This window comes from Mangifera indica, chromosome 3 (assembly GCF_011075055.1).
Source record: "Mangifera indica cultivar Alphonso chromosome 3, CATAS_Mindica_2.1, whole genome shotgun sequence".
NCBI lineage: Eukaryota > Viridiplantae > Streptophyta > Magnoliopsida > Sapindales > Anacardiaceae > Mangifera > Mangifera indica.
In genome coordinates this window covers 11,582,972-11,606,661 of record NC_058139.1, presented here as the reverse complement: position 1 = coordinate 11,606,661, position 23,690 = coordinate 11,582,972, and the positions used below count along the sequence as shown (strand labels likewise).

General features: G+C 29.1%; 1 protein-coding gene across 1 annotated transcript; it reads left to right on the top strand.

The window, feature by feature from the left end:
* The first annotated feature begins 8,489 nt into the window (after positions 1-8,489).
* LOC123210913 (protein IMPAIRED IN BABA-INDUCED STERILITY 1-like) lies at positions 8,490-16,282 on the top strand. The gene is made up of 9 exons (XM_044629409.1): positions 8,490-9,609; positions 10,096-10,380; positions 10,581-10,898; positions 11,624-11,851; positions 12,941-13,038; positions 13,651-13,738; positions 13,827-14,360; positions 15,371-15,503; positions 15,849-16,282. Exons 1-9 carry the CDS (start codon positions 9,214-9,216, stop codon positions 15,866-15,868), a joined length of 2,100 nt encoding a protein of 699 aa, XP_044485344.1. The 5' UTR covers positions 8,490-9,213; the 3' UTR covers positions 15,869-16,282.
* The last annotated feature ends 7,408 nt before the right edge of the window (positions 16,283-23,690 follow it).

Below are 23,690 nucleotides of genomic sequence, written 5' to 3'. Positions count from 1 at the left end.
AAAATGAGCTTGATTTAGGTAAGCTCGAACCTAAGAATTTTATATTATTTTACTTGAGTTCAAGCTCGGTTTTGAGGTATTTGATTTGTCAAATCTTGTGAGTTTAGAAAAATCTGATTTGAATTTTCTAAAACAATATTATTTTAATTAATACGTATCAAAACGATATCATTTTAATCAATTTTATTTCAGTTATAATATTGAGTATAGTTAAACTCAAACTCAACTCTATAGTTGTCAAATCATGTATCAAAAACCTAATTTTACATATCATTTATCAAGTATCTTATCAGATGATACAACTTTTAATAAATAAAATAATAAAAAATATAATTGACATGTCATTATTTTGAAAAACATCACAAACACTTTAAAAATTTAAATTTTTTTCACATACATCCTTACTACATCATTATTTTCTCTAAAAAGTGTATCGATTTGTATTATTAATATCTATCGTATCATATGATGCGTATTGTATCATATGATACATTTACTGTATTATATTAATTACGATATACTTTATCATATATATTATTTTTTATCTGTATCATATCATATCATAGAATATATATCATATATTATAAAATATTAATAACTATACTCAACTCTCTTTGAATTGAGTTGAATCCAACCTTATATCCATTGTTGTTACAAAATATTAACCATCATGAGATTTTACTAATATATTTTAGGAGGATTTTTCCTAATTAGAAGAGAGGAAAATAATTCTCTATATTTTATCCATAAGTAATTAGAAATTTACAATTTATTTATAATTTGAGTAGAAATTACACAAAATTGATATACAAGGAAAAAGGAAACAAATTAACCAAATTCCCAAACTAGAGGATTTCCCTGATCCTTGCAAACAAATCTTTTAAGATATTAGTCTTCTTCCTAATACAACATGAATTATCTTTTTATGGAGGTGCATGATCTACAACATATGATCATGAATATAATCTTCAACACTCTTCTCAATTTGATGCAAATATATTGATTATTCCTAACTTATGAATACTACGATCTAGTTTGGATTGACCTGGGTTATTGAATTGAACAAATGCAATGCACTTGGATATCTTGGATAAAGATGTTCAAAACTGGTTAACCTAACTAGTCTGATAATTTTTCAAACCAAATAGAATTTTTGGGTTAGAGAAACTCATAAATTGAAACCAAATTGATTTAAATATTAAGTGATTTTGAATCGAATTGAGGATACTAATTAACTTAATCAAAATTTTTATTAACCAGTCTTAAATCTAATTTCAAAGAATTATCTTATTTTATTATTTTTTTCCAATTTATTTAAAAATAGTTTCAATATTTTATTAATTTCTTATTTAACATTTTTTAATAGGTTCGGTTCAGTTAACTAGTTTTAAAAAACTGACAGACAAGTATCTAAAAGTGGTAAGGAAGAATGATAGAAAAACCCAGAGATTGATGTTTCAAAGTATAGTACGTTGGAAGGTATCTATTTTGCTAAGATATGATGCAATTAAAAATACAATAAAACTATATGTATCTATTTTAGTATAAAAATATATACACTTATATATATCATTATATAATTAAATAATTTTGAATTAAAAATAAAGTAACACATAATTATATGATGACACATATAAATGTATACATATTTATGTATCTAAATTGAGTACACATAATATTACTCTTTAATATATTTTAATAAAACGATGTGTATCCATTTTAAGTACTCAAATAAAAACACACTGAATGTGTATAATCATATGATTTGATGATTTTAAATTAAAGATAACGTAAAAATTAATCACGTGATAACACGTATAAATATATATTTATTTATATATTCAAAATAGATACACTTAATATTATTTAAAATATTTTCTCTGTGATACTATTTATGAACGCAATATATATATATATATATATATATATATATTACCTATGGACAAATCTCTCATGATGAAGAACTCAATTTTCACTCAAAATTAATTCAAGGAACAATCATTTAAATAATTGAAACTTAGATGATCTAGTATAAGATGTAAAATCATAACATCATTATTGGAACATTAAAGGTTGTACAGGAGTTAATCAATAGACTTTGTCTTTTCTTAACTCTAAGAAAATACAAATTGAATGGTTCAACAGCCATACATATGTCATGGTCATGATCTCCAACGATTGGTTCTCTTATTACGCCATCCATATAGTCCATCTTTCCCCCTGTCTTAGTCACCATTAGAACAAATTGCAACCATTGAAGGAAATTGTTTCCATTTAATTTGTGGTTTATCATTTGTAGAGATGAGTTGTCACTGTAATGTTGGGTAATGGTCAAAGAGGTTTGAGGAGGAATAGGGTGAGACGTCGAAGAGATACACCCTAATATGCTTCTTTCCCTAAGCCTTTTCTCTATATTTTATTCATAAGCAATTATAAACTATATATAATTTGAATACATAGTACGAACAAGTCTTCCAAGATACGAGTCTTCTTCTTAATATAACTCAAATTATCACTTTTATTTTTTTGTTAACCAAGGAATCTCATCTAGATTAGTTAGACGTGTAAACCTTGGATTAGAATAATCGAACTCACAATCATTACATCGAAAAATTAAAGTTTCATAAATATAACAGAGACTCGAATTACTAATATTATTTTATTTGGTTTATTATTAATAAAATATTGAAATAATTTTTTATTATTAATGATTATATGACAAGTAATATAATATTTATTTTATTATAATTATATTATTATTTATTAATTTTTTAAGATAAAAATAATCTCATTTTAAATTAATATAACAAGTAACATAAAAATTATTTTAAACCAATGATACCCTATAATATTTAAGTAAAATAATTTACTAATATTATTTTATTACTATTAACCAAATATAATAATTATTTATACTTATCAAATTTTATCAAAGTAAGCACCTTTCAAGAAGTAAAAGCCACTGTATTCAATAATATTATATGTAATCTATCTTTAAAGATATTTGATTTGGATAATATTTTATCATCAAAATTAAAAAATTACTTAAAGATATATTATCTTGATGATTACTCGATATAAATTATTACTATATTTAATAAAATTTTATAAAAATAAGTAGGTATATATAATTATTGTATTTTATTATAAGTAATAAAAAAAAATCTTAGTATATTAATTTACTTAAATGTCTTTAAGTATAATTATTTTAAAATTTTTTTTTATGTTTTTTGTTATATTAATAAAAATATATTATTTTTGTTTTAAAAAATTAATAAATAAGGATATTATTATAATAAAATTAAAATTATCTTAATAATTTTTTAATATGTGATGGTAATAATTAGATTATCCTTTATATTATCTATCATATTGTCATTAATAATAAAAATTACTAAATTTTTTTATTATTTGTTAACTAAATAAAATAATATAAATAATAAATTATTAGAATAATTTTTATTAACCTTCAATTAAACACAGTTTTAAAATAATTTTTAATTTTAATGATAAAAGATTATTCATTTTATACCAAAGGACTATTTCCCACGCAAGGTATGCTACATTCTTAAGTTTCCCCCTTTGAACTTTGATAATCTCAAATATCCACCTATGAGCAGTTAAAATTAATAAAACTCTAACCCCTTGAAATTTTATCTCTTTTTGCCCCCATAAACTTTAAAAACTAAAAGTTTCCCCTAGCCTAAGTTTTAAAAAATGACAGTTTCACCCTAGGGTTTCATTTTGAAATCTCCGACGTCATCTCTGATTCCATTGTCGACAGCCTCTCCCTCCGGTGGTTTCTCTCCTCCTATTTGGACGCTCGATCGACGTTGGAAGAACGGTAGAAAACAAAGAGCTTCGTCGGGGAAGACGAATTCCCAGACGAAAACGATAGCTTCGTCTTCGTCTGGGAGGACGAAGAACTTTGTTTCCTCGACGAAGTTCTTCATCTTCCACCGCTTCTCCGACGTCGATCGAACATCCAAATGGGAGGAGAGAGACTGTCAGAGGGAGAGGATGCTTCGAGAGGGAGAGGCTATCGGCAATAAAACCGGAGATGACGTCGGAGATTTCAAAATGAAATCCTAGGGTGTAACTATCATTTTATAAAACTTAGAATGGGAGAAACTTTTAGTTTTTAAAGTTTAAGGGGACAACAAGAGATTATATTTTAGTTTATTTTTAATATTAGAGAAAATGATAATTTTATCCTTATTACTATTAATTTTAACTGCTCATTAATGGGTATTTAGAATTATCAAAATTAAAAGAGAAAAACTTGAGAATACAACATACCTTGGGTGGGAAATAGTCCTTTGGCCTTCATTTTAACAGAACCTTAATATAAATTTTTATTGGTCGCATCCCATTGTTTTAGGTAGCGTCGCTGCCACTTTCTTCAAATCTCATATTTCATCTGAGTAATAATAAACAATAATAGCAAGGCAAGCTGGCATACATAATTTTGCTCTACCATGTACTCAAATCATGTAAGTGCAAGATGACAGGAAAAGATTGGTCAATCAAACATTTTTATATTCTAATTTTTCCTCATGGAGAGGGTGCATGCTATTATGTTAATCATTTTCAACAACCATAACACTAGTCTCTGTTGAATTCACTAATCTCTCTGTCTTGACTACTCTTTTATTAATTAATTATCCTTAATCATATTTTAATCATTTATTTACCCCTCTTAGGTAGACTTCATATTTTAATTATTAATTTTGAATCTGAATTATGTGACTTTGGTTTAGTGTAAACAATAATTTTCCATCCAAGTTTGGTCTAAAAACACTTAGGTGGCGTTAGTAATACTTTTTCACTTATAGTCAAAGTTGATTAAAAAAACAAACGGTGTAAGGGTAAAATAGTAATTTTATTATTTATTAATTTTAAAAATAAAAAATAACGATTTTTCTATCATACACAATCATTCAAACGTAACAATTTAATCCTTAAAAAACTTTGTTAGATTTTGTTCAATTTTTTAAGGGTACAATTGTCATTTTCAAACTATTAGAGGCCAAATAATATTTTAAAATTTTCTATAAGACACCCAAATTTTTTTTAATTTCCAATAACCCCTATAAAATTTTATAAAGATTCCTCGTATTTCAAAAATTATAGTTTACTCCTTGATATATGATTATATAACAAAGACATCTATATTTATATGAAGAGAGAAAGAACGGGTGAAAATGAAAAGAAAAGAAAATAAGAGGTTTTTCATTTAAGTCGGATATTGAAAACGTTATTTTTAATTTTTGTAATTTAGAGTTATTTGATAATTTTGAAAAATATATAAATAAGGATAAAATAGTAATTTCACTTTTAAATATTGATGTTTCATTAACAAAGTATAATTATGGATGAGAAATTGTTATTTACACTTGATTTTAAATAAAAAATTGTTATTTATGTCAACTAAAGATGAGAAAATATTTTAAAGCTAAACCTTGTATGATAGAGTTAGATTCAAACCGAGTCAAACTGAACTCCAACTCACTTGAGCTAGATTTGCAAAAATGGAGCTTAAACTTGAGCTTGTCACAAATGAGCTCAAACTTACTTGTTATTAAAACGATGTCGTTTTAATATATATTAATCAAAACGATATCGTTTTATATCAAAATTTTTAATTTACGAATTTGAGGAATAATTCGAGCTTATTTAAGGCTGACTCATTTCGGACTCGTTCGAGTCAAACTTGAACTTGATTCGAATCCAACTTTATTGTATAGGAAATGTAATTCACTCTTTGGTTTAAAGTTTTAGGTACTTATCTTTTACTCATTTATGTCTACTTTAATGTAAAGTTTTGGCTAAGAAGCCCATCATAATATGTATACTTAAAACACTAGTTAACAAAATTTTATTAATTCATTATGCATTTACTCTTTGATCACATTTACTTAATTATCAAAGCTCTTGTTGGCTAATTGCCATTAATGCAAATAAAGTTTGATTTGAAGCTAAACCAAAACAATCATCTCTTATTTAAAAGAAAAAAGAAAAAGACACCACTAGGCCTAACCTTGACTTGCCCCTCTCATCTATAGTTGATTGATACCCTATTACACTATTTAATTGGGGCATGTTGGCTTTGGTAGGCTTTTTAAAGCAGCTTTTTTGTGTCAACCAATTTTCATATTTATAGTGTTTTAAATCTAGGGCCATGGCCAAGTGATTAAAACCAAACCCATTAATTATTATTTTTTAAATAATGTTATATATATATATATATATATATATATATATATATATACACTTTTAGTATACAAATAGGTATACACATAAATATATTATAATATGATTAAATGTTATTTTATCATTAATTAAAAAAATTATCTAAACAACTGATAACATATATATTTGTGTTTTACCTTGTATGCTAAAAATATATATACATAATTTTATTATTATTTTTAACTCTTAAAAACTCAAAATACCCACTTTGTCTCTTACATTAAAGAATATTGGTTGTTATGCATGGATCCAAACCTACTTCTTTTGTAAGGGGAGAAATTAAAATAGCCTCAAGTTTGCCCTTTTACGGGGTTTAACATCTCAAGAGCCCATCTTTTAATGTGTAAACAAATAAAAACTTTTTATTTCTTTTATTTATTGAAGTTCAATAAAATAATACACAAAGCAAAAAAAAAAAAAAATGAAAAGTAAAAACAATAAAGATCTCTGCTCTCTATCCCTCTTGTAATGCTGTTTAAGATTTTAATTAGTGGCCAATTAACTAAATATATTTCTTTCATTTATTTTTAATTTTTGAGATATTTTTTTTAAATAATAAGACATGTTTTCTAGTGAACTTCCTTGTGTTTGATTCAAATTATTTTATTCCTAAAAAAAAACCATATATATATATATATATATGTATGTATGTATGTATGTATGTATATATACACATGTTGTAAAAACTCTTTTGCATAAAAAATAGAATGGAAGGGTTGAGTTTGCGTAATGATATATATAATTGTTCATGAGTGCAATTGAGTGGGTTTCTACAAGTAAAAGGATTTTGATTAGATGATAGGAGGCAGCAATTATAGCTTAATATATGTGGTGGTGACACACATCATCACATGCAAAATTACTTTTTTTTAATAAGAATTTTTTTATATCAGAGTTGAATTCGAATCAAATCAAATTTGAGTTTGCTTGGAGTCAGGTTCAAGTTCGAACTCACCGAACTCGTTTCATATGTGTTTGAATTTTGCTCGTTTGAGAGGAGCTAAACTCAAATTAAGCTTTGAGTTCAATTTGATGCGAAAATAACATTGTTTTGATGATTATTAATAAAAATAATATCATTTTAATCGATTCATATCGAATTTTTTAAGCTTACGAATTTTACAAATTGAATACCTCTAAAACTCAAACAAGAGTTCAAACTTAAAAATATTAATCTCTCAAGCTCACTTGAACCACAGTCGTTTTAGTTTTGTTCAAACCGAGCTCAAGTTTGAGTTTGAGTAAACTCAATTTGAACCAAACCCAATTTTATATACCAAAATATTCTCTTAACAATTAAGTATTTATTAATTAATATTATTAATTGAGAAATCAACATCTCACTCTAAGCATTTTGTCTTCTCTTTCTATGTCATTCGTATTTATAAGTAATATTATGCATACCTATTTAAAGTATCTAAATAAGTATATACTAATATATGTTATCGAGTGATCTGATTTATTAATATTTTATTTTTAATTTAAAATCACTTAATTATTTGATGATATATATTAAATATGTACTTATTTATATATTTAAAATGACTAAATATAATTTTATTGCCGTATTTGATACAATCCATTAACATTTTCAAATCGATAATCCTTCCTCCGTATAATTTGGTTGTGGCAACTCATGCATACAAGTCTCCTAACAAAAGAATATTGATGATGTGGGCATTGATGAAAACGCTTATATAAATTAAATTGACCTCAACTTTGACTCTTTTCTCTGAAATGATGTATGAAAAGAAAAATTAAAAGGTGTGGGTAATCAAATTGAGACATGAATGGTCCCATTGATCAAAGTACTAAAGGATCCCGAGGTCTAAAAATAAATTGCCCATTTCAAGAAAACAAAGTGCAAAAGGAAAGCTCAATCTACATTTATTTATTTACAAGTGGGTAAGCTGCATTAGAATAAAGACATTTCCCACTATTTACAATTGATTATTGACTAGAAGAAACGGGAAATGAAGAAGAATGGAACATAGAGATGCTTGCTTGCTTGCTTTACTAAGTCATTTGTTTGTAAACATGGACCATACCAAAGTTTCAAGTAATGAAGGGAAAGTGTCAGAATTGAGAACTGGAAAAGTGAGAAAAAATAAAATAAAGTTGATATTATTTTATTATCAATATCCCCCCACATAAATGTGAAAATCAAAATCAACATTTCCAAAATGCCCCATTTGTCAATACCAACCCACCCACCCAGGCAGTATCAACTGCCACCTTACTTCTCTTCTCACTCCACTTTCCTCAACTCTTCATTATTTCTTCTCTCTCATTATCGTTCCACATCTAACTTGACCTTCTATATTTATTGCACTTGATTTTTTCGAAAATTCCTTGAAATTTTGAATTCAAATTACAGAACAAAACCCAGTTGATAGTTTTCTCAGATGTTGATGGAACCGATCAAAGTTTTGAAAAGAAAAACAAAATATGAACACAAACAAAAACAGAGAATATGAACACACAAAAACAAAAACAATAAATACATTTTTACAAATCCACTACTGACACCACCTCGCTCCACATATCAGCCCACATTACACTTCAAAATACAAAATTTATCTCCCCGTTGATTCCGGTGGTTTCTGTTAGTTTGGCATCATGCAGCAAACCCCATTAAAGCCTTCCTTATCTTCCTTCCATTATCCGTAATTACCGCTACATAAACACTCACTCTCTTCACACTAAACTCTAAATTCTTTTCTATCTTTAGCTGTCTTCTTCTTTTACATATATTTATAAATTAAAACCCTTCATTCCCATCAAGGATTCTTCTATTTTTAGCCTCTTTTTCTTTATAAGTACTCTTCACCTTTTTATGCTTCTTCTTCAAACTCTTACTTTCGTTTTGACCCGGATTCTTGACCAGGCAATATCTTTTTTTTTTTTCTAGTGAATGCTGTAATCAGATGATTCAGTAATTTTGTTTATTATTATTTTTCTATGGGTTGTGTGAGCTCGAAGCAGGCAGTGTCAGTAACACCGGCGCTGGACCTGTCGGGCGGGTTACGAGGGGACGGGTGCGGGGATAATTCGGGTCGGATCCGGATCGGAAGTTGTAGAAGCGGTAGGGGCAATGGTAGTAGTAATAGGAAGAGCAAGGGGGAGTTTGGTAGTGGTGGTGGGGCGGTGGTGAGTTGTGGAGCGAGCGAGTTGGGTGAGTCGGGTAGGGCGAGCTCGAACAGCGAGTCACTGAGTTTTAGGCTTGGGAATTTGCACAAGTATATCGAAGGTGAACAGGTCGCGGCTGGCTGGCCCGCTTGGCTCAGCGCCGTAGCCGGCGAAGCCATCCAGGGTTGGGTCCCACTTCGGGCAGATGCCTTTGAGAAATTAGAAAAGGTGATTATTTGAGCATTTCCTATATTCAAAGTTCTTAACTTTTTTTTTTTTTTTTTAAGTTTTGTTTTAATTGGATTGGAAATAAATGAAAACAGGATGGATTTTACTTGTCATTTTGTTGAATTTGTTTGGTTCTATTTTTGTGTTCAGTTGATGAAAGAATTAACTTACTATGTTCTGAGACAGGAACAAACCATCTTTTGCCAGATAGAACTTTGATCAAGAATTGAGGATTCTTAATTTGTTTTCATACACCTACTTAAGCTGATATCTATGTTAATTCGTTAATTATTGAATGAATTGCAAGAGAAAGGCTGGATTTTTTTTTATTAATCTATTTTCAGAAATGTCTATTTGTTGAAAGGGACAATGTACAGATCATTTGGTATCATTTACTAGACTTTGTGCATTTTCTTACTTTATGTAGTGAATTTGGTCGGTTTCAAGTGACAATTGTTATCTGTTTGATTTCATTTGTTTTGACAGATTGGACAAGGTACATATAGTAGTGTGTTCCGAGCTCGAGACATTGAAACTGGGAAGATTGTTGCCTTGAAGAAGGTGAGGTTTGACAATTTTGAGCCAGAGAGTGTTCGATTTATGGCTAGAGAGATAATGATCCTACGCAGACTTGACCATCCAAACATTATTAAGTTGGAGGGGTTAATTACTTCAAGATTATCATGCAGTATATACCTTGTATTTGAATACATGGAACATGACATTACTGGGCTTTTATCCTGCCCTGACATCAAGTTCAGTGAATCACAGGTTTGTTTCCTTTGCTTTTTATGGATGAGCATCGCCAAATTTGATGCTTTTTATGCTGTTCATAATGGAGGAGAGGATAGGTTGTTAGTATAGTGAAAGGATACTGAGTATTTGATGTGGTGCCTATGTGGCACCAGTGAGTTAATTTCTTCTTTTAGTCTACATTGGAGGTTATGATTGATTCTTTTTTTTTTTGGTAGATCAAATGCTACATGAAGCAGTTATTATCTGGACTTGAGCATTGTCACTCACGGGGTGTTATGCATCGTGACATTAAAGGATCAAATCTCCTGGTAAATAATGAAGGAATTCTGAAGGTGGCTGACTTTGGATTGGCAAACTATTGTACCTCTAATCCCAGGCAACCCTTAACCAGTCGTGTTGTAACTTTGTGGTACCGTCCTCCTGAACTTTTACTCGGATCCAATGATTATGGAGCATCTGTGGATCTTTGGAGTGTTGGCTGTGTATTTGCTGAACTTCTGACCGGGAAACCTATCCTACAAGGGAGAACTGAGGTAAACACCAGACCAACGTACACAAATTTTCATCTTTAACCATTTTAATCATTTTGAAGGTTAGAAATGAAGTTGAATAATTTAAGGATACTGACTTTTCATGAAAACAATATTATTTTGGTAGAACTGACTATTATGACTGAACCGAATCAGTTACCTTCTAAGCCGAAAAATTAACCAAAGGGAATATAGCCCAGGAATGTAAAAAAGGTCAAAAGGTGTGTTCTCAGACATCTCTAAGGAAAAATGACTTATCATAACAAGGAGAATTACTATAATTATCGGAGCCCTCTGTTGATCAAATTCTTCATGAGTAGCTTGGTGCCAAAATTTTCCTTAGTCAGATAATGATATTGCGGTTTCTTTTATTGGCAGAATGGGTTATACTTTGTGAGGGAGTAAATCTTCAATGTTTTATCATGGTATTATAGTGATAATTATTTAATATACACATTAACTATTGCAATCAATCAGCTTGTGATTGTCCAATATTAATCTAAGATGTTTGAGAGTATGTGTTGAGGAGATGACATGCTTGATGCTTTTATTAAAACTTTATGATTTTAATGAAATTGTATGACACGCATGTCTTCAGGTGGTTACATAAGTTGTTTCTGCATTCTTATTCATAAAATTTTACATCAATATGTGTTAACTGTTTGTAATTGTGCTTAAATTCATTTTAAGTTCCAGTGTTAAATGGAATGATTTTGTACCACCCACAGGTTGAACAACTACATAAAATTTTCAAGCTTTGTGGGTCTCCACCTGATGATTACTGGAAAAAATCTAGACTTCCTCATGCAACTCTATTCAAACCACAACATCCTTATGAAAGTTGTCTTAGGGAGACCTTTAAAGATTTGCCAACAGCCTCTGTGAACCTGATTGGAACCTTGCTTTCTGTGGAGCCCTACAAGCGTGCCACTGCCTCTGCTGCTCTTACATCTGAGGTGGGCTTCCCTGACCATACTGATTCATTTGGCATGCATGAATGTAAATCTATCCAGGATACTTAATTTTTACATTGCCATTATTACTGGGGAGCATTTTTTTTGTATGTGTTGCAATTCTTATTTATCACACATGAGCATGCTCCCCCAACCCTCAAAATATTTCACTTTATTTTTCCTTTAAGCAAATTCATTGAAATTCTTAGGGTGTGTTTGGTTTGAAGTAATAAAAGATTATCTCAATAATTTATCTTTTATTAATGACATGACTTGGTTTGGTTTGCTAGGTATTAAAAGATTTTGATAATCTTTTATTAATCAAATAATTTGAGAGGTAATTTGATTCCTATCCTCCCTGTAGATAATAAAATATTACTAAAGTAATATTAATTTTATTACAATTACCCTTACTCATTAAATTTTTAGGAAAGAAATGTTTTTGTATTTAATTAAAATAACAAGTAATTCAACTCTCATTGTGACTATTTTACCATTATTAATTAAATCTTTCATATAAAGATGCCTTTATTTTCAATTATAATTACAAACCACCCAGCCCCCATGTTCTAGTTCGATCTCGTCAATTCCATCCTCTCCAAGTGTTTAGTCTCTTTACCATGCGAGATAGAGATGGGAAGACTTATCGTGCAACCCTCACCTGCCACATTGGAGTGACCACATTTGGGCTGATCTCATTGATTTTGTCTTACACACTTAGCAACCTGAGGATGAGCCCTCAATGAGAACAGGGTTGTAAGGTTGTAGTGAGATTACGATTGAAATTGAGATCGAGAAAAGCCTGCAACCTATAGTTTCCCCTTGCCTCTACACCATCTTAACAGAGTGGGGCAGTTCAGTAAAATGTCATCTTAGAATTATTTTATTACTATTAATCAAACACAATAATTATTTATACATGTCAATTTAAGTAAACATAGTAATTATTTATACCCAATAATCTTCAAGGTAATCTATCTAGCGGTAATATTTTATTATATGTATTAAATATTTATCCGAACCAAATGCACCTCTAGTGTTTTGCATTGCTTTAATATTTCTGACACAAAATTCTGTACTCAAAATTTTCAGTATTTCACAACAAAGCCTTATGCGTGTGATCCATCAAGTTTGCCTATATATCCACCTAACAAAGAGATTGATGCAAAAAATCGTGAAGAGGCACGGAGGTGAGGATTTATTTCTATTCTTTTGTTTGATTATAATATTTTGTATTATGGCTGTACAATGAAGAAACATATTGATGTATTAGGAGCTATTTCATCCTAGAAATTTAGTAATCATGATATCCAGTTTGACATATTAACTGGTGCACCAAATCAATACAGAACTGACTACCAAATGCCCACCCCAGGTTTTGTGGGAATGAAGATGCTGTTAGATTAATGTGCCATTCATTGTGTACATTCAGTTAAATAGGGCATTTGAAGACAAAGAAAGGACATGAATGCATGATGAAAGATTAAGTCAGTCCATTTTGCTTAAACATTGACATAAAATATAGTAAACCTTGTTAAGAGAAATACAATTAAATATACTGTAGTAAAAAATTATGCAAAACTAAGGAATGATGTTATTTTTTCTTCTTGTTGATGTAAAATTTACACCTTGATTTAGTATTTGCATACATTATGAATTTATGTATTCTCTTCTAGGTTATGATTACATATTTGGATAGAATTCCCAAAATGTTGATTCTATTAAATTTCTAGCTTCATTTGTTCCATGAATAGTGAATTTCATTTTTCAAAGTGTACTGATATTTTGCACTGGTATTTCAGAAAAAAGAACAGTGGGAGAGTTCGTGGAACTGAAACAAGAAAACCAACACGAAAATCTCATGGAATTAGTAAATGGGCACCAGCAGAGGTCTGTGTCTCTGTGTTTGTAGATTTTGATCTTTTCTTTGTGTACCAGGGAATCTAATTCTCATGGATCAACTTATTTCAACTTGCAGGATGCAGCATCCCAGACTCATTCTTCTCAAAAAATTAATGGTAATAACGTGCATATTCTGAAAGATGTGATGTTAGGTGGGGAAGTCCGTAACCGTAAGCCATCAGTGGATGAGCGGGAAGAGGCTTCCCATGTGAAGAATGCATCCCATGGAGACATTCCTTTTTCTGGTCCCTTACAAGTTTCTACATCTAGTGGATTTGCCTGGGCAAAAAGACGAAAAGATGATGCGTCCATAAGATCTCACTGTAGATCTATCTCAAGAACACATATTATGAATGCATTGGAGCCCTCCGCTGCATTGCATGCAAGAAATAATTGTGATTCGAAAAAGCACGATAATGGAGATATTTTATATAGTGGTCGTAATGATTCTAGAGGCCATGAATATGAGATTACCAAACCTGCTTTGCTTAAACAGTGGAGCCAACTTGAGCGTCCGGACTCTTTTGATGCTTCTGATGGATACCATTCACAGGAACTATCGTTGGCACTTTACCAGAGGGAGGAAATGGCATCCAAGAGAAATAATTTGGTACGTATGTAAATATTAGTTCTAGAAATGATGTCAAAATTTTACTTTCTACATCTAACACTGATTTCAATTTTTGTTTAAAAGGAGTTAACCTTGTTTGCAGCATTGCAATTTTATGAAGAATCGTGTAATGTGTCATAATTCTGAAATTGTTTTCAATTAATAGAAATTCTGAAAGCAATTAAAGTTTCATCAAACTATCAAACCCTAACACTCTGAAAACTAAGGTATGTTTATGGATTTAGTATTTAAGGAGATGAATAAAGCTTTATGAATTGTCATTTTCTTCTATTTAGGTTTTAGCATTATTGAAATGACTCCTGAGGGTCTAAGCCACTTAAAAAAAAGTAGTGTGGTTGTTTTCCTTCTTGTTTTTCAAAAAGAGAATGGTGTCTAGCATCAGAATCACTACTTATAAAAAGAGGTACAATACATTCCAAGAACCATTTCATAATCTTTACGGATATCTACCGCTTGGGGCCTGGGAGTACCCAAAGATTATTACAAACAGGATGGTGGTTGTAATTGTATTGGATGTTGCATTATATGGATGATGGTCTAAGCATTGTAGCTGGGATGGGGATGGAGTTGAATATTACAAGCAGGATGGTGGTTAGCATGGTGATGGAGTTGATTGCGGTTTAGTGTAAAAATGGTGACAGTAAGAAATAAAATATTACGGGAGTCTTTTTGCACTATCAGAAGTTAAAACTACTTGAGAAAATCTTCGGAAAATTTTGAGAAACTTAGGCAAAAGCAGAGAAATAAATAGTTACAGGTAGCATGTGCAGATTTCAAAAATATTATTGACTAACCAGGAAACAGTGATGATGATGATAATGATCATTGTTTCCACTACAGGACTCAATGATGATTTTGCTTTATTTCTCAATCTCTTTACATAGTTATTAGTTATGGAGGCTAAAAATATTAGATTAATGAATTTCATTTTCATTTCAATATTTGTTGATTGACCCCATACAGTGTGTTAATATTGGGTGTATGTACAGGGTTATCAAGATCAAGGGGACAAGGTTGAATTTTCTGGACCCTTGCTATCTCAGTCCAACAGAATTGATGAACTCTTAGAAAGACATGAGCGCCACATCCGTCAGGCAGTTCGAAAGTCTTGGTTCCAAAGAGGTAAAGTGACAACCATAAATAGGTCCTCAAGAGTTATTACTAAAAACATGCAATGATTTCAGTACAAACAAAAAAATTAAGTGAATAATGAAGAAAGTATTGATTGTGGGGAGACAATAGATGGCTATGTCATTATTTTCAATTATAATTTTCAATAGTACTCACTTGGTTGTTGTGATTTAAGTGGAATCAGCTCAAGTTAGGTTGGAGTGGTACTCATTACAACTACAACACATCAATAGTAATAAATACATACCAACATGTACCTGCATTTGCATCTGTGACTTCACATTGCAGACCTTCATATTTTGATCATGACTAAGAGTTTGAACTTTTGAATTACAGGTAAGAAAACTGGAAAGTAATTGTCAAATGTGCTCAGCTCTAGGTATGTAGAGAAGAGAAGATACCTGAGACTGGTAAGAATCTTATACTGTTAAGAAGACCAAATCAAGTAGGCTGCCATACCCTGCAATCAAACATCAGTGAAATGGCACATAAGTTTTGTTGACAGAAGCACACACACCAGACCGGCAAAGGAGAAAATATGATGGCTATTACACAGCTATAAATAAAAGCAAAGATGAAAAGGTTGGTCCGCGACATGAATACGTTGTCAATTTTGATTTATGGTTTTTCCTCTGATTAATGTCTTCCCTCTTCTTTTTCCTATTTTGATCGGTGGTGTATCCCTGTCTGCATTGTATAGATCAGAGGCAATTGATCATGTATATATATAAATACGTTTGTGATTCATAAGACACCTGGTATTGGCTTTCTTTCTCCCTCTACCCATACCGATGCTCAATCAGACAAGGTTTTTTTTATTATTATTATTATTTGCAGCCATTCTTAAGCACAAATTTGTGAAATGCTAGATTATAAGTTGCACAGTGAGGCCTGTAATTTTTTCTTTCCAAGGTGTGAGATTTGGTGCATATTTATCCAAACATGCAACAAGAAACCAAAGAATTAAAAACTGTTTTCATTGTTTAAGTGGTATATATAGTTTTTTTGTTCTTGCAGTTTAACCAATCAAATCAATTTCAAACCCAACCGAATTCATTTCATCATAATCACAACACAATGACCTTTCTTTCAACTCTCTGTCATAGGATTGAAAACCCTTCATATGCATGCAATTTGGATTCTAAGGAACACACTAATGAAAACCAAGACATAAAGGAAAGAGATTCACCAACCTTGGGGTCTTCCACCACCAATCTTCCATCAAGATGACTGGATAAAGAAAAATGAAGAAAAAGCTTCAATGCTTTAATCCAAGTTTCATTCAAATGTCAACCAAAAAATTACAAATAAAGACTCACTCCTTTATATAGAACGCATGGATGACAATAGTACACTTTGGTCAACAAAATTAATATAAAATCAACTAAAGTTTTTAATGTATGTCAAGTCATCCATCATAAACTAAACTTATACCCAAATTAATGAATACAAGACAAAATAGTACACATTTTCCTTAAATGTAGGAAACTTGTTTTCTAACTAAGATAATCATCTTCTCTTTTTGTTCAAAACCAATTAAAGACATATTTTGAGTTCATTGGACTTCAAAAAGGAGTCTTGAACGTTTGGGTTAAAGTGGGCTTCAAAAGTTACACTTTTAGATCAATTAGAGCAAACTATTCACTTGGACCTTCGGTGCATATAATGAGATTATACCTAAAAATGGTTTTGGCCCAAAAATGAAGAAGGTTGACCTCCTTACGCTGGTGCTTTGTTGGAAATTTATGCTCCTTAGCTTCTTGTGTAGTAAGCAGGCTTGAGGTAGGTTTGGAGGTCGAAAGTGAAGAGGTGGTCAAATATGCATCAAGATTGGAGCCCTTTCATATGTAGGTGTATGATTAAAGATTATTATCTTTTGTTGCCAATTAATCACTGATAATTCTTGTTAATTATTAGTAATTAATCATGAAGAATATGTTTGATGGATACAATTGAACACTAGGAATAGATTATTCATTCATTGATAATTGCATTCATTTCATTTTCATTATTTATTAAAAGACTCAATCACTCAATACCTAATCTTTCACTAAACATCTAAAAATTTTAGCACATTGTGTCTGTGTTCACCCAGTGATGGCAACCACAATCTTTGGACTTTGTTAATGAATCATTACTGAAAAAGGCAACCAAATGTAAAAAGAAGGAAGATGCTTGTTGTTGTTAATACAATCAAACTATAAGTAATATTATATATACTCATTTTAATATATAAACAGATACATATTTATATATGTCATTATATAATTATATGTTATTTTATTTTTAATTTAAAATAATCTCGTCACATGATAACACTCATCAAGTGTGAATTCATTTATGTACTTAAAATGAGTATATATAGTTTTATTATAAAATTATATATATCTATTTTAAGTATACAAATATATATATCTTTATATATGTCATATGATTAGAAAATTTTAAATTAATAATAAAATAATATATATTTATATATTTAAAATAAATATATATAATATTATTTAAATTATTATTATGCTCGAAAGGGTAGAGTTTTTTCAAGCTCTTGATTAAGAGAAAGATAACTCTAAATTCAATGTTAGTCCATCCATTTCATTGCTCGGGACATGACGCCCAGAAAAATAACAGGTTTTAAAGATTTGTTTGGATTTTTATTTCATGGTAGGGCAACATGAATACAGACAGACAGAATGCGAACAAGGTTATTTTGGTAATTGAAACTTTTAGTTGGAAAGGCTCTTTCAAATGCATCGATAAATGGAGAGGGAAGGGACCAATGGGCCAACGCGTTTGTTCAACTCATATGATAAAAGTTCGCGCACACTTAGGTGAACTTCAATTTAGGTAAATGGTTGGGTGAATTTAAATTATAAATAAAATAATATTTAATTATATTATTAGTATAAGTGTATGCATATAAAGGTGGAAACAAATAGGTTGAAGTCCGAATATCATTTAATTTAAATTTGAATCAAATAAAAAATAATTTAATTTGAATTTGATTTAAATTCGTTAAGTCAATATTAAAGGTAGTTCGAGTTTAGTTTGAATAAAAATAGTTTGATTCAAGTTTGATTTTAATTTATTGTTCAAATTCATGAGTCAGATATGTGGCTTTAGATTCATGATTTAAATTCGTGACTCATTGACAAAACAATATCGTTTAACAATTATTTAATATAATTCGAATTGAATCACGAGTCAAATTTGAATCAAATCAAATCATCTATCTAGCGTGCAAGTCAAATCAAACCAAACCAAACTCTCTCTAGCTCGAGTTTGGCTCAATTTTAAAATGAATTGAACTTTCTTTAGTTCGAGTTCAACTTAGTTTTAAAACAAATCGAACCTTTTAACTCAAACTCAATTTATATTTGAAGTTTAAGAATTCAAACCAAACAGAATTAAGTCGAACTAGCTTTTAAGTCTGAACTAACTTAGTTAGAGTCCAACACTATGTGCACGTAACATTAGAGAATATATTATATAAGATAAAGATTTAGGCATTACTAAGTATTAAGATGGGTTGGTGTGATCTCATTTTTTTAATGTAACTTTGCACTATACTTTGCAACTAATGAGTAAATTTTAAGTAACTTTGGACACGATAAGGATTCGAATAACTATTAAATGGGTTAATTTTAAGTTGAAATTTCTAATTAAAAAAGAGTAATAATATCTAAATTTATTGGAATTTAATAATCTCTTATAAATTAGATAATTTTAGTATATTCTTTTACATTATCATAAAATAATTACAAATCAAATAAAAAATAATGCTTATATATATAAATAAATTATATAAATTTATTTATATAACCTAATTTGATCATATTTAATTAAATAAATTAAAAATAAATATTAATTAATTAATTATTTATTTATAAATTATTTATTCTAATAAATTTATATAATTTATGTGTTTCTCCGTAAAAATGTACGTAAAGAGACTCAGTGAGATTGTCAGAATGTCCCCCCACGAAGGCAGTTGTGGGAAGCATCATTACTTTTTAACAACCAAATCATGTCACTTTCGTTATCAAGGCTGCACCTGCACTGCGCCATGATGCATGGTGTTGGACCCCACCTTACACAATCATGGATTTTCATCAACTGTTAACTTCAGTATGCCCAACCGTCGTATCCAAACGACAAAATATTGGAGGTATGGCATCAATTTGAAAGGACATTATTATGTATTTTTAGTTTTAAAAATTAATTATATATTTATATTTTTTAATAATATATTATTATATAATTTAGTTTTTGTATTAATTATCTAATTATATATTATTTAAATATTTAAAATTAAATATATATATATATATATATATATATATATAGTTTTATTGAATTTAAAATTTATTAATTTTTTTATTTAATGAAATAGTTATAGAATTAATGGAGATTTTATCTGTCTACAAGAATTGAACTATTAAATTTTAAAAAAAAAAATTCTAACTGAATATAAAAAGGAGGGTCGGACTCAAATAATGGTTGAGTATGTCAAACTTTTCCTTTTCCTTTTTAACATCAGCAGTGCAGGCCAAGTGGATATACATATGATATGAGAAATGGTCTACGTATCACATTTGTTATAACTTAATTAACTAAGGATTAATATTAGGCCAAAAGAGTTATTTTCACTCCAAGTTTGGTGTATTCTCAAATTAGTATCCGTTAAATATTAGAAATTTAAATTTTTACATTTAGGCTATTGAAACTAACAAAATTAGTTAATTAAAATAATCATTTAACTTGAAATATTAAAAAATATAAAACTTTATTTCATTTTCCCCCTTAAATCCTAAAATACTATAGTTTCCCCCTTAATAATTTTGAAAAGTAAACTTTTCCACCTACTAGGTTTAAAATTTTCGACGACCTTCTTTCTCTGGCCAGTTGCCTTCTTTTTCCAAGATCGATAACTTTAAAAATTTGCGCTTTTCTAGGTTTAAATATAGAAACCCTAGGTTTGGGGGGCAGAGGAAATGTGATTTTTAAAGTTAAAAAACTTTGGACAAGGGTGAAATGGTTATTTTTTAAAATCTAGGGGGGAAATATGAATTTTATATATATTTAATATTATTATTAAAATAACAATTTTACCATTGACCATAACTAAAAATTTTAACAAAAATTGACTCATAAATAGGTATTTGAGTTTTAGTGTTTTTGAAAGTTGGAGATAAGAGTTTGAGTTTTCACTATACCTTGGGTGGGAACAAGTTTTTTGGCCTTTTATAATAATAACCCATAAATTGCAATAAAGGACAACAGTTTGGTTGTTGTGGTAAGCTTCTTTTTTAGCATAGTACTCTATAGTTACTTATCCACTATCCATCCCTTTGGCTATAATTCGAGTATTTAATGGACGATGATGACTCAATGAGGGACCATGTAACATCTAGAAAGATTTGATCTTTCCATGCATGACCTGATCATAAAATAACCGATTTTAGTGAGATCCTTCTTGTTGTTTCTCATTGTCGATGTTGGTGGATGATAACTCGAGCAAGGCAAGGTTGACATCAGTTCTACTCAGGTAAAGAAGGAGGCCAAAGACAAAGGGAGAGAACGCCGAGAGGGATGTTAGAAACTGTAGTTCAAGAAAGGGTGAAATGAAGTTTTCAAAAGTTTGAAGGGTAATTACAAATGAAAAAAAAGATGGAAACCTTTATCAAGAGAGAAGTAACTTTTTAAAACTATGTTAGAAAGAAATTGTTAAATTCTAAAACTAAGTTAAGAAAAAGGAAATAAATTTTTATATTTTTAAATAAAATTATAAAATGACATTTTTATATTTTATACTAAAAATAAATTTTAACAAAAATTAAATAATAGATAAATTTTTAAATTTTTAAAATTTAATAAATAAAAGTTTGAAAATATATTAAACCTTAGACAACAATAAGTTTTTTGCCTTATTGAAAAATCATTTTCGAACCATAACCCAATAGAGCCATACAACTGTCATAATTTTTTTGGCAAAATAAATTGATAGATTAATAAAATAATAATAATAATTTAAAATTTGGACTGTATATGATGAAGATAAATTAGTTGTAAATGTTTGGGCGGCACTTTTGTTTTAATGATTGCTTTAAATAATATTAATGATAGAAAAAGTTTATAAGGTAAAGAAAATACAAATACTATCATATTTCCTTAAAAAAAGCCAAAAGACTTTTTTCCACTCAAGGTTTGGATAAATCGCAAATTCATTACCATTAATTTTCAAGAAGTCTAAATATCTATCATTTTATTAAAATTCATTGTTAGGGTCAAGTATAAAAATATTATTTAGCTAAATATATTAAAAAATTCAAATTTATCATATTTCCCCTTTAGGTTTAAAAATTTGATAATTTATCCTATCCAAAGTTTTAAAAGTAATAATTTCCCCCAAGGGTTTTTTTCCTCACTAATATTAACGATCGTCGTCATCTCTAGTAGTGTTCTCTCTCCCTCTTTCATTTTCATCTCTGACAAAGATATTCAAGACTAGAAGAGAGAGGGAAGGAAAAAAACCTTAGAGGGAATGATCATTTTTCAAGCTTTAAATAAGGAAAAATTGTCAGATTTTTAAATCTAAGAAGGAAAATATGATAAATTTTTTATTTTTTAAATTTTATTAATTAAATTATATTTTTACTCGAGTCTAACAATGAATTTTAGCAAAAAGATAAGTATTTAAATTTTTGAAAGTTGATAGATATATGATAGGATTTCACCAAACCTTGGGTGAGGATAAGTCTTTTGACCAAAAAAAAAAAAAAACCACTTTAAACAGATTTGGATGTATGTTTTAATAATGAATGTGACAATACAAGGAATGAAGTTATTATATACCAAACAAGTATAGCTTAGTTAGATTTTGACACTTGAATAGCAACAACTTGCATAAATGTGAAAGTATAGGATTTGACACAAGAGAAGAAGGTAAGGATGCTAAGCTTGCAAGGCACAAAGGAAAGTTTAATGTTTGGTTTAGAAAAAGAAAGAAAAGATTAGTTTGGTGACAAGAATTGATGTTGATTGTACAGAATTATGGCCACACATTACTCCTTGATTTTTGAGTTTAGCCCCCACTTCCCTTTCCTGGTACCCAATTTGAGTTTCAGCTACATCATCAAATAATTCACCTTTCTTTTTCAAAGAATAAATTACCTTTCTCACCCATGGTTTGGCTTAGGAACACTTTCATCTCTGGTATAAATAATATGTTTATATCCAACATTTAACTCAGTTTGCAAAAAAAAAAAAAAACTAATAGTGTATGGGCAAAATAGTAATTTTACTACTAACTGATTTTGAAAAAAAATTTTAAAAATTCTTTTACCGATCAAACTCAAATATTTTAAATATGACAATTAAACTTTAAAAATATTTAAAAATTCACAAAATAATCCCTAAAATCTTTTAAAAACCCTAGTTGCGAGTATCGTTCCTTCAAAAATTATCATATTTGCTTCTAATTTATTATGTTTTATTTAGTTCTCTTGGGTATAGCTGTTTTTTTTTAAAAAAAAAAAACTAATAAGAGGCCTATTTAAAATTTAAATATTTTTAAACACCCCTAAACTTTTTGAATTTCTAAAAACTCCCTAAAAATTTTTTAACATCCCTAAAATTTTCAAAAATTATAGTGTAACTCTAAACATATGATTATACATTATTAGTATAATTACTCCTATTACTTGTTTTCATTCCCCAGCTGAACCAGGGAAGAGATGAAGACAATGGTGGTGGTGAATAGAAAGGGAATAAATAGCTTTCAAGTAATTTAAATATTTAAAGGGTTTGTTTTTTATTTGTGTTAATTTGAGGTTGTTTGACCTTTCTGGAAAATAAATAATAGTGATAAATTATATTTTTTCACTCGAAATCATACTTTATCATTGAAAAAAAACTAACACAATGTAAGGAAGTGAAAAATGTTTTTAGGTCCGATGGAAAAAAAAATATAATTTACACCTTTTTCAAATTGATCGTTCACCTCTAACAACAAAAATAAAAACAATTAGTATTTTAAACATGATATTAATTTTAAAAAGATAATTATAATGAAATTTTAATATAAAAATTATGGAAGAAATTCTCATTAAAATTAAATTAACTATAATTTACAAAAAGAATACTCTTTAAATTTATAAAACTTAATTTTTGAATCAA

Coding starts and splice junctions, on each gene's coding strand:
- LOC123210913 (XM_044629409.1), top strand. CDS start 9,214: ATGGGTTGTGTGAGCTCGAAGCAGGCAGTGTCAGTAACACCGGCGCTG. Junction 10,381..10,580: donor TCAAGTTCAGTGAATCACAG/GTTTGTTTCCTT, acceptor TTTTTTTGGTAG/ATCAAATGCTACATGAAGCA. Junction 11,852..12,940: donor CTGCTGCTCTTACATCTGAG/GTGGGCTTCCCT, acceptor CAAAATTTTCAG/TATTTCACAACAAAGCCTTA.